This window comes from Vicia villosa, linkage group LG5 (genome assembly GCF_029867415.1).
Source record: "Vicia villosa cultivar HV-30 ecotype Madison, WI linkage group LG5, Vvil1.0, whole genome shotgun sequence".
Lineage (NCBI taxonomy): Eukaryota > Viridiplantae > Streptophyta > Magnoliopsida > Fabales > Fabaceae > Vicia > Vicia villosa.
The window spans coordinates 148,225,418-148,242,536 of NC_081184.1; the positions used below are offsets into that span (position 1 = coordinate 148,225,418).

At 33.0% G+C, this 17,119-nt stretch overlaps 1 protein-coding gene across 1 annotated transcript; it reads right to left on the minus strand.

Moving 5' to 3' along the window:
• Nucleotides 1-4,157: 4,157 nt before the first annotated feature.
• LOC131607729 (probable WRKY transcription factor 9) lies at nt 4,158-6,432 on the minus strand. The gene is made up of 5 exons (XM_058879698.1): nt 6,238-6,432; nt 5,986-6,129; nt 5,540-5,914; nt 5,252-5,365; nt 4,158-5,071 (listed from the first exon to the last, which is right to left on the minus strand). Exons 1-5 carry the CDS (start codon nt 6,397-6,399, stop codon nt 4,436-4,438), a joined length of 1,431 nt encoding a protein of 476 aa, XP_058735681.1. The 5' UTR covers nt 6,400-6,432; the 3' UTR covers nt 4,158-4,435.
• Nucleotides 6,433-17,119: the final 10,687 nt, after the last annotated feature.

The window sequence follows — 17,119 nt, forward strand, 5'->3', positions numbered from 1 at the left end:
TTAAATGGATACTTTCAACACAACACCAATACAACAAATCTCACAAGAAATTTTTCACTCTCTTGGCACTAAAACAACTTTAGTAAAAAACAAATTTATAAAATAATGAGAGAAAGAAATGATAGAAGAGTTTTCTACTCATATAACTAGCGTGTTTTAAAATAGGGAGAAACCTCTTTTATATAGAAAATTTTGGCTAAAAAAAGAAAGATTATGTGGGCTATTTTAACGAGTTAATCGATTAAATCCATGTATTATAGATTAACCAAGATACATTAGGAAAGTTTGAAATTCTATGTTACTTAATCAATTGTTAGCACCCTTAATCGATTAAGGGGCATTATACTTTAATTTAATCGATTAATAAAACCTTTTAATTGATTAGGTAGTGTAGTTTTAAGTTCCTAATTTATTGCAATTTTTTTAATCAATTAAGTGCTTTCCCAGATTGGTTTTAAGAAGACTTATCAAATGAGAAAAAATTTGAAACCATTTGTGTGTGTGTGTGTGTGCGTGTGTAATTTCCTTAGTATCTTAAGACTTACTCTTGTTTCTTTTATAATAAAATGCCCAAGACTAGGAAAAAACCTAAGCGTAAGACCAACGAGCTTTCACACCTTTAAATCTTCAAGCTTCAAGATCTTAACTTCAAGTCTTAAGTTCCTTTGATTGATTCATCAATGATTAACACGTTGACTAGAACTTGATATCTTTAACTGATGAAGCTTGAGATATATCTTCTTTGATTGGATGCCATCTTCAGGAATCATTTGAAGAGATGTCATGATCAAAACCATTTGACTAACATCATCAACACACTTGAAAATTGTCACAGTCGTCATCATCAAAACCACATCGTTTCTTGCAGATCACATAGAACCACATGTCTTTCTACTTGTGTATTCAAACTAGTCAATACCTATTCATACATATCTTGCATAAATCTAATATAGGAAATCCTAGCCCCTTTCTTCTCTAGGGTTTTCCATAAAATTTCTCTAGGCACTCTATCATATCCTTCACTAAGTCAATGAAAATTAGTGTAAATTTTGTTGGTCCATCCAATGATGTATACACCTCGTAGTAGATAGATTGCTTTCATGGTCGACCTCTCAAGCATAAAACCAAGTTGATTATTAGTAACTTGACCTTCTTTTCTTATTATTTGTACACTCACTCTTTTCCATAAATTCATGTTAGGCTCCATAAGTTTAATCTCTCTATAATTTGAATAATTTTGTATAACCCTCTCAATTTTATAATTTGGAACTTAAGTGCTTCTTTTTCATTCATCTGATATTTGATTTGACCTCATAATTTCATCAGAGTTTAGTGAGTCACTCAATGTCTTTATTTCTAAGAATTTTCCACATTTCAATAAGTATGTTGTTTGGCCCAACTGCTTACCATTACTCATAATTTTCAACATTTATCTTATTTGTTGTTTTTGAATTTGATGGTAGTAATTATAGTTTCGATTCCTCTTCTCTAATATCGAGTCTCTTAGAGTCCGGTGAGATATCACATTCTTCATTTAATAAGTTGTAAAAAAATATGTATTCTACCCATATTTTATATCCTTTTCCTAAACCAAGACTTTGCCTTCTCCATCTTTAACACACTTCACTTGATCCAGTTCTCTTATTTTTCTTTCTCTTCCCTTAGCCTTGTCTTAGCAAGTAAAGTTAAGGAAAGAGAAAGAAACATCATAGAATTGGATCAAGTGAAGTGTTTTAAAGATAAAGAAGGCAAAATTTATATATATATATATATATATATATATATATATATATATATATATAAGGTAAAGAAGCATAGTTTTAACAAGCATGACATTAACATTGAACTGTCATAAATATAAAGGAGAAATAAAAGTTACAAAAGATACATGAGAACAAAGAGCACCAGAAGTGCTCAAGAACATCAAATCCGACAAAAACTAGACCAAAACCAAAAAGCGAAGAGCAAAACAACAAAACAGCCAAAAATAAAAAACCAAGTTAACCAACCCATCAAACCGGCCTATCTTGAAGAGTCAGTCGCAACAAACCTCAAGAGAGAGAAAACTGAAGGGAGGAAGATACAACAAACTACGCAAAACAAAAGGAGCGTATCTGGCTTCCCAACACAAAAAATGAGCATGATCCTATTTTCATGCCAAGCTAATGATCAAAGACATCCAGTGATTAATCATTAAGCTTTCCAAATAAAAGCTTTATTTCACATTTTACAAATTGTCCTGACCCTGAAACAACTTAAACAACCCTTAAATCGAATGCGCTAAATGCCCATGTCGCCCCACCCACCTAAACACTTTATATTATATCATTGAGACAACATCACAAAAGACAAGAAGATGATATGTCGACTCCACCCGCCTCATGCACACTCCACACCCCGAATTAATAAATCCAAACACAATTTGACACCTCTAGAGATTTTGCCTAGTTAGCAACCTATTATGAAGTAACTGTGAAGAGATCAATAGGACTTTAGAACACGCTCAACTCTTCTAAATTCTAGCAAGGCCCTCTCCGACCTAACTTCCCTATAACTTGTCAAAGTCAAGAGATTATCGAAACTCGTAAGTAAATCTCATCAAAAATCTCGATGTCAGGCCTGATTTCCAGAACCAAGTATCTTCCCGATGTCATCTAACCACCATCGAGATGGTGACGAGAAAATCCTCAAAAATTTCCTCATCCCAAACATGAAAAGTTCGTCTCCACCTAAAACTCTAAACCTAGACCTCGGCTCCCAAGAACCCAACGCTCCCACCATCCTTCAACATTACATATACATGCAAAAATCAATAATCATAGTTTATACTAATAAACATAGATTAAAATCTCTAAAACTATTTCATTTGAATAATGGAATGATGATTAGATTCATTTTTTAAAGGGTTAAATATATTTTTAGTCCCTATAAATTATCACAAATGACTTTTAGTCCCTATAAAAAATATTGACTTTTAATCTCTATAAAATTACTTTTGCACGCAGTTTTAGTCCTGTACAGAGACTAAAACTGAGTGCAAAAGTAATTTTATAGGGACTAAAAGTCAATATTTCTTTTATAGGAATTAAAAGGCAAAATTGAGATATTTATAGTGACCAATAACATATTTAACCCTTTTAAAAAAAAAGTAACCCCCTATAAAAAAGGTTGGCTCCCAAGAGCCGCCACGTCGAACCTATGAACTTATGATTCTTGATCTGATTTGTTTTTTTTATTATTATTTATGCTTGGGTTTTTTTTTTGTTTATTTTTTTGTTTGTTTGTTTGTTATTATATCTTGTGTTTGCATGCATCATCCCTCATTTGTATCTCTCTCATATGTGGAAAGTCAAAATTCCATCTAAAATCCTTTTCTTTTGTTGGAGACTCCTTCACAACCGCCTTCCTACTAGAGATCTTTTGGTGAGCCGAGGCATTGTGCTTGATGGTAGTAATTCTTTTTGCGTCCTTTGTTCGAAGAAGGAAGAAACTAGTATGCATCTTTTTTCGGAGTGTGAAGTGTCGTGTCGTGTTTGGCGTCGGATGTTTATGTGGCTTGGTGTAGGAGACCTATTGTCCTTTGAGGACTTTATTGATTTTTTCCATAATTGTGAAAAGATTATTTGTCCTTCAAAGAGAGCTATTTTGTCGGTCGTTTGGCTAGCGTCGTCTTGGATTTTGTGGATTAAACGGAATGCTATCATATTTAAAGACAAAGCCTTCAGTTTTATAGAGTGCATGTCGGAGATTGTTAGCACTTCTTGGAATTGGTTGTGTGCTTTTTATAAGAAGGCGTCGCTTTGTAATTTCTATGGTTGGAATGTTCAACCTCTTATGTGTTTTGACTTGTAAGCCTTTTGTATTGGGGTGGAGCATCCCTTTTGCTCCCTATTAATTCCATTGCTTATTTAAAAAAAAAATTAAGTTTTCTATTTCTATAGTTTTGGGGACACCATGGAGTTTGTATATTAATGTGGTGGTTTTTTTTTTAGAGACATCTGTATATTAGTTTAATATAATCCTTGCGCATTTTGTGCTTGAATTAGTGTCTACTAATTAACTTTACCTTTTTAAAGAAAAGAATACACAATCATGAATGATAGTCAATCAAATTCCTATGAAGATATAGAGCATAAAAAAAAGAAAAGAATCTGATATGAGATTCAGCAATATTTCGTTACATAATTATTATTAAACATATTACAAGTAAAACATAATTAACTAGTATATAAACCTCCCTCATAATAGGAATATAATTATTTATATATCAAGATGTAAAAAATGTAATGTCTATAACTCACTTAGTGTTACTGGTGCAACTGCTATGGCTTCAACAGCTTCTTCTATTTTGTCTTCAAAACAAACTTATTATTATTGTAAAGTGAAAAAAAAATCAAATACTGGATTTACCATAAAGAGGTAATTGATCAATGATCTAATTGTTGCTACCATGGTGAGTAGTAGTGTTGTTGCTTTCTTTATTCATGAGTGATGAAATTGCAGCTGCAACAGCAAGCCTAAACTTAGGATCTGATGCAATTGCAGACACATTGTTATTAGTATTACTACTTTCTTCTGATCCTTTCCAAATTCTATCATGAATATCCAATGGCACTCTAGGGTTTTGAAAAGTGTTCATTCCAATATTAGCACTACTAGAACTACTATTCTGTTGAAATTTGTTTTGTAACCAAGGAAAACGAGGTTGATCGGTTGCGATGGAGCTGGAGCTTGAGCTACCTGCCATAGAAAAACGCCGCGCTGGTTCGTTGAGATTGTTGTTGTTGGTGAGATCAAGAACAATCCCTTGAGATGGATCATTGGGGTTTATGCTTCTAATATTTGAAGACGGGTTTAATGGGTGGTGGAAGGTATTGTTAATGTAAGGATTATAGGTTTGTTGAGATGTGTAACCATAATCTGAATTGAGATTGCTTGAATCTAGTAACATAAATGAAGCTGCTGCTGAAGCTGTTGAAGCCATAGCAGTTGCACCAACAGGTAGTGGATGGTTATGTGTTCCTTCATATGTTGTAATTAGTATAGACATGTCATCTATACATCTTTGCACCTATATAGGTAAACACAATTTTTTTAGAACAATATTAAATCCTTGAGATCAATAAAAGTATTAACAAGATCTTTTGCAGCGACGGTAGAATTATTAGATCAGAATGCATGATCAATTACTTGCATTCTGATCCAACAATTTTACGGTCACTGCAAAATATCCAAATGAATTAACATATACCTGTTTTCTAACCGGGCAACCTGGAACTACAGTACAACGATAATAGGCTCGTGGACATGGATTTCCCTTAGCAATTTTTTGTCCGTATTTTCTCCATTGGCATCCATCATTCATCTTTAACAAAATCATAAAATTTAGTTTCATTAATATTTTCTCTAAACTTAAATATAAACAACAAAAATATATGTATCAGGTCGAAATATATATCGACATGATACATATACTGATTTTTGTTTATATTTAAGTCCGGAATCGTACAGAAAGACATTGAGGGAATTTAGAACTCACTGTGGCAGTTTCACATCTTGCTCTAACAGAAACCCTAGCCTTTCTATTAGGAGGTGAATAAGCAGGATGAGTAGTAGTAATACCAGGCAACTCATGCATTCTCTGAAATTTATTCTGCACTGCTTCAAAACCTGTCAATTCTTCTTTTTTCCCTTCTTTATTTTCTTCAATATCTTTCTCACAAGTCCTTGTTTGCAACCTTAGTGATAAACCCAAATCACTCTCACTTATACTATTATCACTATTGCTCACTATTATTGGAGATGAAGCTCTTTGAATGCTTTTGCTAAACATCTCATGAATCAATCTTGATGGCCCTTCACCACTTGTGGTTGCGTTATTGTCTTGTAATGAGAGAGAAAGTTGATGATGATCCTGAAAAGTGAGATCTCTAATCAATTTTTAATTATACGTCAATGAAGACTAAATAAAATAAATTTAATTACCTTTCTTTTATTATTATTTTTTTCTTGGATGACTGAAAATTTTGTTTGCAGATCATAGTAATCTTTCATTGTTTGTTCCACCACTTTCCTCAATGCTTTGTTTTCTTCTTTCATATTTTCCATCTCCATTTCTAAAGCACTTAACTATAATTCATTCATATAAGCAATTAAAGTTAGGTATAGAAAAACGAGATTCAAGAAAATAATACAAATATAATTGGATCTGAATTCATTCAATGAAAAACAATATACCTCTTTTATTTTTGTGTTATCTTGCAAAGAAAGTGAAGCATCATCATCTTCTATTTCACCAGTTGTAGTTTCATGAACTTCTTCTTTCTCAACATGTTCATGATTTTCAACTTCTTGATGGAAATCATCATTATCTATCTTCAATGAAAGATTAGTTTCCATTATAAACAAGGAAAATTTCTTCCTTTGTCTTGTTTTGTGATATATAAATAAAAGTATAAGCTAGTTTTAAGGCACAAAAGTCAATGCATTCGTCCTTAACCTAGAGACGTTTTCTTAACTTTGGACACACTTGGACGCATCTAGTTTTGACTTTTATTAATTAGCTTCTTAATGAACTTCCTAATTAAATTAATTAGTCTACAAGTATCTATTTTTCAAATTAACAACTGTAGGGAGGGCAGTGGGCACTCTATACTATTTGGTTATTTTGGCTCTCTATTCATGGGAAAAGACAAAAATGACCATTAGTACAAGTCAACTTTATCTTAGGTCATTGACTCCTTTAATTGTCATTTATGTAATTAACAAACAAATGAAGGTTTTGAAAAAAATGAGATAAAATACTTTACATCATCTTGTGCCAAAAAAAAAAATATATATTTACATCATCCACTTCAATTGTTTGAAATATGAATTCAGATTTGCTCTAGTAAAAAAGTCAGCATTCACACATTCAAATAAATATGAAGAAATGTACATAAGAATACACTAATATAATATCCATATTGTTAGAAACAAGTAATAAGTAGAGATTTTTTTTTTTAAATTCAAATTATTTTATAATGAACAAGAAAATTTTTTTATTTTTATTTTTTAATTAATAAAAAATTGTAATTAATTATTTGTAAAATTCCGTGTAATGTTCAATGCAATTATTCTTGACATATATAATTGTTTGATTAAGATCAGACTATTCTAATTTAAAACAGATAATTTTGAGAAATTATAACTATTTTATGATGTAAATCGTACAATATATATCAAACAGTTAATACCATCTTGACGATTTGAAACCCCGACTATAATTATTTTACCATTTAAATAAAAGTTAAAAAAAGTTAATACCACTTTCACATCGTGAATGCGTGATTCAAATCCTTAAATATGCATAGAAAAATATGGATGCTCTATAACAAGTTGGATCTAGCATCTTAGAGTATTTAATTACTACTAATTAGGCCGTCTAACAATTTTGTTTAATGCAAACTCTTTAATGTTACACATTAGTTCATAGGCCCTAGCTAGCATTATAGCATACACAAATTGCATGCATGGTTTTCATTTTTGTCTCACTTTAGAACACGAATGACCAATATTGTCTTTTTGCTTAGAAAGAGAACACTTTTGTTGTTGAAAATTAAATGAAGCACTCTTGCTACATGTGCCAACTACTAGAGAAAATTTCGAAAAGATTCATTTAACGTGTGAAAATAATCGAAGAAAGCTTAGCATATGCATATGATTATAGGTGATTATTATAATATTATATGGTATAGAGATAAAGATAATGTGACATCATGGAATATGAACCCCGTACGAAATCCCATATGAATGAGAGAATACATTGGGATCAGATCTTGAATATGTCAACTGAAAGACCACAAAAGCCCACGCATCTCTCAACTCCTACTTTATATTTTATCGTTTACTATTAGTATACTACCTCTCACGTTAGAGATTAATATTCAACAATAGCTAAAATAATAATGTAAAAAGGTGTCATGTATGTAATGTACTAACAAACTCTTTTCACAATGAAAATTAGTATATTTATTCAGCTTATATTATCTCTCCAATTTTCTAGTAATGGGAGAATATATATTGAGCCCTGTAGGTTGAGTGTAATTCACATGTTTAATTTTAAATACTATAAGTCAATTATCCATTAATATTTGAAGGATTACCATACGCCCCCAAAAAGAAGGTAATTAGCTCTTCACCCACCAATCTCCACTTTATAAGATTGTTGAGTTTTTGGGTCGTCTTTTCATTTTTTTAACTTGTAAGATACACTACAAGAAATCCTCTCCCCAGCGACATATTTTAGCGACGTGGAAAACACGTGGCTCATTATTGCCTATAGCGACGTGAAAAATACTTCGCAACCTGTTTTTAAATTTTAAATAACATTATAGTCATAAAGTAATCAGAAGTCAGGCATTGGGTTACGTGAATAAAGTTGCGACGTGGGATACACGTCGCTACATTAAATTTATAAATTAAAATTTAAAAAGCTATAACGTTCACATGGGGGAAGATTCAAATTTTAAAAAATTCAGTTGTGACGTTACAAACACGTCGCAACATTTAAAAGGAAAACACAACGTTACACTGAAATGACTAGGTGACAACATTTATGGCAAAGACATTAATTAAATGTTACCGTTTTCATGTGCGACGTGTTTATCACGTGGCAAATAGCGAGGTTATATTCACGTCGCTACATTTTATATTTATGTAAGCAATTCACTTCACTCCACCACCATTCATCAGAACAACAAAACCATTTTCGTTTCAATTCTGCAAACCCAAAACCTTCTCTCCCAAAACCAAAAATCCAAACCTTCTCTCCCAAAATCCAACTGTAATACTAATTCAATCCAAATATTTTTCTTATATCAAAGGTAATTAAGGTAATTACATCAGTATTGTCTTATAATTTCATTCTATATTCTGTTTTTAATTTTTGTTTTTTTTGTATAGATTTAGTAGATTGAAGAAGGTGGAGTAGATTGAAGAAGGAGGAGTAGATTGAAGAAGAGGTAAGTTATTTTTTTCTAATGTAGTATATTTTTAATAGATTTATTAGGTTATTTTTGTATAGATTTTAAAGAGATAAGTTTTATTGTATAGATTATAATGTGATTTTTTTTAATAGATTTATTAGGATATTTTTAATAGATTTTTGTTTTTTGTATAGATTAATATATTTATTAGGTTATTTTTAATTAGGTTATTTTATAAATAAAAACGAAATTGTAAATTAAATAATTATTTATAAAAACTTAAAAAATATAACAGAATATAGTAAATAAAATAAAGACGAAAATTAAATATATTTTTTATTAATATTTTTAAACTATTAGAAAAAACTGATATATTAAAACTATTATTAAAACTATTATATATATATTTTTTGAAATAATGAAGATATATTATATCAAAAAAACAGTGCTTACAAAGCGACCCGAAGGTCCAGCTAACCAACATGACAATAATCTCCTACATTAATAAGGGAGCTAGGTAACTACGAAGCTTAACCTTATTCCATCCACGGTTTAAAATCCTATCTATAACAGTAATCCCAATCTTGGTGCTATCAGTCATCCTCCCAAAAGCTACACAATTTCTATAAAGCCACACTCCATACACAGTTTCAGCCGCTGCCAACTTGAGGAGGTCTGATCTTGGTGATTTCCCTTTGCATTGTTTTATCAACCATGTCAATTCCTCATTCCACTTTGCTGGTCGATGATGTATAGCTATCCAGTTCAAAACCTGTTTCCATATAAGCTTAGTTTCATTGCAGTCAAAAAGGAGATGATTAATGGTCTCCACCTGATTACAAAAGCAACAAGAATCATCATTTACAAAACCAAATCGTTTTAATCTACTTCTTGTTGCCAATTTCCCATGGCAAGCTAGCCATAAGATGAAAAGGGCTCTTGGGCTTGCGGCATTTCCACAAAATAACTTGTACCATGGCACTTGCGACTCTTCAGCACACATACGTTTGTAGATGCATTTAGTGCTAAATTGTTGCATTTGATCCCATCCCTGGATGTCTGCAGCAGCATCTTTTTGCCTAATGATAGCCTTAAAAATCCAAGATTGATCAGCTTTCTCCTCCACTTGGTGAATCGTACGCCCTTTCATATAGTAACTATTGATCCATCGGACCCACAGGTTATCTTTCTTGCCACTGAGGTTCCATAGGAGCTTCAGCATCGCAATATCATTACACATTTGAAGATCCAGAATATTCAGTCCCCCGGCCTTGCGAGGTTTACACACAGTTTGCCAAGCAACCAAGCTTCTCCTCCTTACCGTGGCATCACCAGTCCAGACAAACGATCTGCAAATAGCATTGATGTGGTTTATAATATGTTTAGGGAGAGGGAGACATTGTAACCAGTAGTTTGCAGTAGCAAAACACACACTCTTGACCAATTGGACCTTTCCTGCGTAGCTTAGGAGTCTGCTGCTCCAGTGAGTTATTCTAGCCACAATCTTAGCTATAAGAGGCATATATTGGTGGATCTCTAGTCTCTTACTAGTCATTGGGATTCCCAAGTATTTGAATGGGAATTGGCCTTCCTTGAATGAAGTCAGCATAATTATTCTCTTCCTAGTATCCAGGTCCACCCCACCAAAATACATTTTGCATTTACTTGGGTTGACAATCAACCCTGTTGAATCAGAGAATTGTTGTAGCACTTTTAAAACAGCACTGACAGAAGGGACATCCCCTTTAGAGAAAACCAACACATCATCAGCAAATGACATATGAGCCAAACGAAGGGCCTTACATTTACTATGGTAATTAAACTCAGGCTGCTTATGTAATTTTCCCAGAAGCCGATTTAGGTACTCCATCATTATAACAAAGAGCAAGGGGGAGAGAGGATCCCCCTGCCTTATCCCTCTCTTGGCTTGCATCACTTGTGTATAGTTCCCATTCACATTAAATTTGTATGATACTGTCCGTACAGTCAGCATAATCCACTGAATGAATTTATGAGGCAAGCCTATCTCTTTCATAACAGTTTCTAATGCTCCCCAATCCACCATGTCGTAGGCTTTTTTAAGGTCAAGTTGCAGCATACACCTTGGAGTGCCACCCTTCCTAGAATAGCCTCTTAGCAATTCATAGGTGAGTAGAATGTGATTGTGGATTTGCTGGTTTGGAATGAAAGCTGCTTGACTCTGGCTTATCACACTTCCTATAACTTTTGCCAATCTTCTAGTCAAGATCCTGGATATAATTTTGTAAAGAGTACTGCATCCAGCAATGGGCCTATAATCTCTAATATTCCTGGCAGCATCATGCTTAGGTATCAAAGTGACAATAGTGCAGTTTGCAGCTCTATACAATCTCCCATGCTCAAAGAAATCCCAAATAGCTCTCAAAACATCCTGTTTGATTATTCCCCAACTGGCCTTGAAGAATTTAGAACCATATCCATCTATGCCTGGTGACTTAAGATCACCTATGCCTTTTAGGGACATAGTAATCTCATCTTCACTAACAGGTAGAATAAGCTCTGCTCTCTGCTCAAAATTTAACTGTGGACCAAATCTCATAGCCACAATATCCACATGGTGTATGTTAGTAGCAGCAGTTCCCATCAAATTTTTATAGAAATCCACCACAATCTGCTCTATAGCTGGCTGAGAGGTAACCTCAGTCCCATCATCCCTTTGTAGCAGGTGTATACCCTTGGCCCTCTGTTTAGATTTTAAGGAGGCATGGAAATAGGAGTTGTTTCCATCTCCTAGTCTAAGCCACTCTATCTTGGTTTTTTGCCTTAGCACTTTCTCTTCCAAATCATTAAGAGTAATTAGCTTTTCTGTAGTTTTTTGAACTTTCAGAATTCTCTCTTTATCCATCAAGTTTATGGTCAAGTCTTGCTGGGCAGCCTCCAACTCTCTCCTAGTGCTCAAAATATCCTGACTCAGTGAGTTAATAGGTTTATTCAAGAGCCACATAACTTTCTGCAGCCTTTTAAGTTTCTCCCAAACAACATACATAGGGCTACCAAGGATAGTCTTATTCCAACTCTCTTGTACTTTAAAAGCATAGTCAGGCCTCTCCACCACACAATTGTAGAATTTGAAGTGGGACTTGGTAGTTAGGTGTTTATCTTTATTTTTCAGCCAGAGCAGGGAATGGTCAGATATACCCGGTTGTTGTATATGTAAACTCACATCTATATTCTGCTGGAACCAGGTTGTATTGGCCATCACTTTATCTATTCTAGAATAGATAGCATTCTCAGCCTGCTTGTTCGACCAGGTAAAGGAATCTCCTATACCATCCATCTCACATAAATCTGTGGTCTCCATCAAATTCAAAAGGTCTTGCGTTTCAGCTTGAGTTACTTTCTTACCACCAATCCTGTCTTGAAATCTACTAACATTGTTGAAATCACCAAGTAACACCCAAGGTCCTGTTTGGGTGCCATGGATATCCTCCAATTGTTTCCAAAGCTTCCTCCTATGGTCAAGGGTGTTGGCCGCATATATAGCAGTCATCCAAAACAGAAATTTACCAGTTAAGTCATACAGTCCACAGTGAATCATTTGGCTACTACTAGAGATAACCTTTAGATCAACCAAGTTATTATCCCAATTAATCCAAATACGACCATTAAAGTGATTGGCATAGTTATCTACATACATACCTCCAATTTGTAGGTGCTCGCCTGATATCTTTAGCCTTATTCTCCTTTACTCTAGTTTCAAGCAAGATAGAAATCATAGGGTGAAGCTTTCTAAGGCGGGAGTTGACCTCTCTAAGCTTACCAGCTTTATTGAACCCCCTAACATTCCAAGAGATGATCATGAAGCATAGTCTTGGTACACTAGAGGGTTATTCAAGTCCCCTAGTGCATCAAACCCATTCCAACAGCTAGTGGCTATACTTTCCTGAACAATTTTCTTGCCTTTATCTCTACCACTAAGCACAGTCTTCCATTTGTTCCCTGAATCTTCAATGTGGACAGTTCCTTGATCGGTTGTAGGGTTAATCTCTTCAATCACTGGCTCTATAGGAACAGGGTCAGTTATCTTCTCATTACTTGGATTGACCTTCGCCTGCCATTTCCTCACTACCTTTTCCTTGCAATTATGGCCCAGTTTTTGACACTTACCACAAAAAAGGGGCTTCCACTCGTATTCCACGGGCTGCTTGAAACTCTTACCTTCCATATCTTTGATATTCACTGTGCTTTTCAATTCTTGAGTAATGTCAACTTCAATCAAGATACGGGCATACGAAACCCGAGCCTTGCTAGCTGTACATTCATCAGTTAGCAAAGGGTTCCCCAAGGCACTTCCTATCTTGTTTAAACTAGAAACCCCCCAGAGGTGCAGTGGAAGATTTGGGAATTTCACCCATATGGGCAAGGAACGCAACATATCTTCTTTAAGATTGAACCCTAGTATCCAGTCCCTAAGCAGCAGCGGCATATTTCGCAGGGTATAGGGGCCCTTCGTCATTACAGTTTCCTTATCTTCTATCGATTTGAATCTTAGTATGAAGTATCCCTCCTCATGGTAGACCATCTCAGGTAGCTGAACAAAGTTCCACATTCTCTCCATGTATTGCTTCAACATAGTCATGCTAATGTCACCTCCCAGAGCATACATAATCAAGGCTGAATCCCAGTATAAAATTTCCGATTCCACATCCTTCTGCTCGATCTCAATCTCAATTTCACCATTTACCAGCTTCGATGGAATATACTCCATAACCATCCCCTTCTTCGGGTTCCGGTTATCAGTCAAAACATCCACCCACAACTTCCTCGGTTCAATCGTCTTCTTCACATCTTCAATTAGGTTTTCAGTTGTTCCTTTCGTTGGAGTTTTCGCAATAGTAGATCCAATCCCTTTAGCAGAACTTGACCCAGATCCATGCGTCTCACCGTCACTGAGAGTGCTTTCCGCCGAATGTATCACAGATTCACGATGGTTTGATGACGCCGACACCGATTTCTTCGGTCGTCCTCGTCCTCTCCCCATTCTCTCGTTCTATGCCGATATTAGTAAAACTATTATATATTAATATTATTAAAACGAATTTTTTGTTTAATATTTTACAATATATAAAATAGATTATTATAAATATTAATATAATTTTAAAACGAATATAATAGTTATATATATTATAAAGTTTTCATTTTTAATAATATATAATATAGATATATATTATAAAGTTCTCACTTGAAAAAATAGATTATTATAACTTAATCAAATTTAATATATTCAAAACTAATATAATAGTTATATATTATAAAGTTTTCATTTTTAATTTTTATTATGAGGAGGGATATATTTACTTCAGGAGTAAGTTATTATAACTTACTCCAAATCTAGACCATTGATTATTCTGAATCTAATGGTTAAAAATAATAAATAATTAAATGTGGAGAGAGAAAATTATTACTTATTATTTTTAACCATTAGATTGAAAAGAATCAATGGTTTAGATTTGGAGTAAGTTATAATAACTTAGTCTTGGAGTAAATATAACCCTCCTCTTTTATTATATATATTATTTATTATAATGAGTAATACTATACTATATCTATAAAAAAACAGAATATATATTATATATATATATATATATATATATATATATATATATATATATATATATATATATATATATATATATATATATATATATTAATAATGAAAACAAAATATGTATATGTATATGATATATTTAATAAAAACAGTTTTTATTTTTATTTTTTATTTTGTTCATATATAATAGATTTAAAACTGAATTTGTATATATGTTATAAAAACATAATATGTATGTGTTTGTATATTTCCAAACATAATAGTAATATTTCTTATTTCTTATTTTTATTACTATATATGTAACAAAAACATAATAGTAGTATTTTTATTAAATAATATTTTCAATATGTGTAGTTTAAAATGTGTAGTTAAAAAAATAATTACTTTAATAATTACTTCGTGGGAGGGATGATCCCGATGAGATTCATGTCGTTGAAGGTAGATTTTGATTTGGCCCGAAGGAAGCAAGTAAGTTTCCTATTTAAAAACTTTTATAGTATGTATACATTTTCATTTTTTGTATAAATTTATATTTAACATTTTCATTTCTTGTTTTAGTTTTGCGCCGAGTCGGACTGCTGCTAGGATTGTTAATTATATAATTCAGCAGATGTATAAATCATCTTTTAAGAGCTATGGCGAGGTCAAAAATAAAGATGAATGGTTTAAAATGTTTAAGGTATTGTTATTTATTGTTATTTATTATAGTTGTGCATTTAATTTATTTTTTTAGTTATGATTATTTAAATGAAATTCTCATTATAATTACTTAACATTTTATTTTAATGTCATACAACATTGCAGGAGAAATGTGTGTGAGATCCGTTGAATGAAAAAATGGTTCAGAAAGTTTTTAATACCAGATGCTCTAAAAGAATGTCTGATATGTTGCGGCAAGTAAGGGAGAATTATGAGCTTCACGGCATCCGTCCTAGCTGGATAGGCGAGGAGGTTTTTCAGGAGCTTGTTACATATTGGAGGACTCCAGAATTCCTGGCTAAATCAGAAACTTTTAAGAAGATGAGGGCATCTGAAAAGGGGGTTGTGTCAATACAGTTTGAAGTATTAGTACCGCGGAGCATGCCCGACGATTGGTAAAAATTTTAAAATTTTTAAGTTACATCTTTATTCATAATATATTTTACTAATTATTTTTAATTATATTATTTAGGCTAATGAGTTGGGGGAGAAAACCATTGATGCCTGAGTTGCTTTCGAGGACCCGGACAAGGAGATCGGGAGGTTTTGTCGACGAGCGCACGAGATTGTATCTTGTAAGTAATGAAATTTACGTTTATTTTTTTAATTTAATAAAAAAATTGTGACGTTATTTTCACATGGCAACCTATAAGTTGTGGCGTGAATTTCATGTGGCAATTGATAGATTGCCACATGAAAATCACGTGGCAAATCATAAGTTGTGGCGTGAAAATCACGTGGCAACTTTTTAATATATTTTAATTTATAGTATGTACATATTTATTTAGTATAATTAAATATGCATGTAAATATTTAACTTAAATTTTTTTATTGAATATGTATCCAGGATGAATATGATAGATTGCTTGGAATTTTTCTGGAAAATAATCCTCAATACATGCCAGCAGAGGGGAAGCCGCTTAACGCTGATGTTGATCACTATATTTGGTGTGAGGTTATTAAAGAAAAAGGGCCTAATGGTTGCTTTTTTTGGGCTGGAAATTTGGCGTCCAACTATAGAGCTCGTGATCGCAATCTGTTTCAAAGAGTTCAGGATGGAGAGGGTGGATCGCGTCAACCAAATCTGACACGGGAACAAACTGAAATAATAAGGCAATTGGCGAGACGCGAAAATGAGGCCCAGATGGAGATGATGCGGAAGAAGCAATCTGATATGGAGCAACAACATGAGCGGCAGATAGAGGGCATTCTGAAGAAGCAAGCTGAGATGGAGGAGCAGATGAGACGATTTATGCAAGGTGGTGGAAATTACAATAATTTTCCTCATCAAGAGCCGGAGGATGACGGGGTGGATGATGATTTTAATCCTGATAATTATTTTTCGAATGATGATGATGCCTCTTAAAAACATTTTGTATTTTATTTGTTTTAAATTTATATTTATGTAACTTATTCTACATTTTAATTCATTAAAATATTAGTTTTAAATTTTTAGTTTTATTTAATTGAATTTATTATATAAATTTTATTATATGAATTTATTTTATAAAATTTTGTTATATAAATTTTATTATATAAATTATATTTTATAGATTTTATTATATAAATTTTATTATATAAATTTTATTATATATAAATTTTATTATTTAAATTTTATTATATAAATAAATTAATTAATTATATAAAAATACAATGAATCCTGCGTTATTTAATTTTTTTAAAAAAATAACATTCAAAGTAGCGACGTGAGACCCACGTCGCTATAAAAGTCAAAAGCACACTTCCCCACACGTGCCACACCTGCTCTGCGTGCAGGGAGATGTTTCCCATATAACTTTATTGCAACGTGGGAGTCACTTCGCTACCTTCTGACGTGGTGTCCACGTCGCTACTGAGTTGCCACACG

Bases quoted from the DNA above. Each gene is read 5' to 3' on its own strand.
- LOC131607729 (XM_058879698.1), bottom strand. From the start codon at position 6,399: ATGGAAACTAATCTTTCATTGAAGATAGATAATGATGATTTCCATCAA. The intron at 6,130-6,237 runs GTATATTGTTTT...AATGAATTATAG, and splicing joins ATAACACAAAAATAAAAGAG to TTAAGTGCTTTAGAAATGGA. The intron at 5,366-5,539 runs GTGAGTTCTAAA...ATTTTGTTAAAG, and splicing joins CAAGATGTGAAACTGCCACA to ATGAATGATGGATGCCAATG.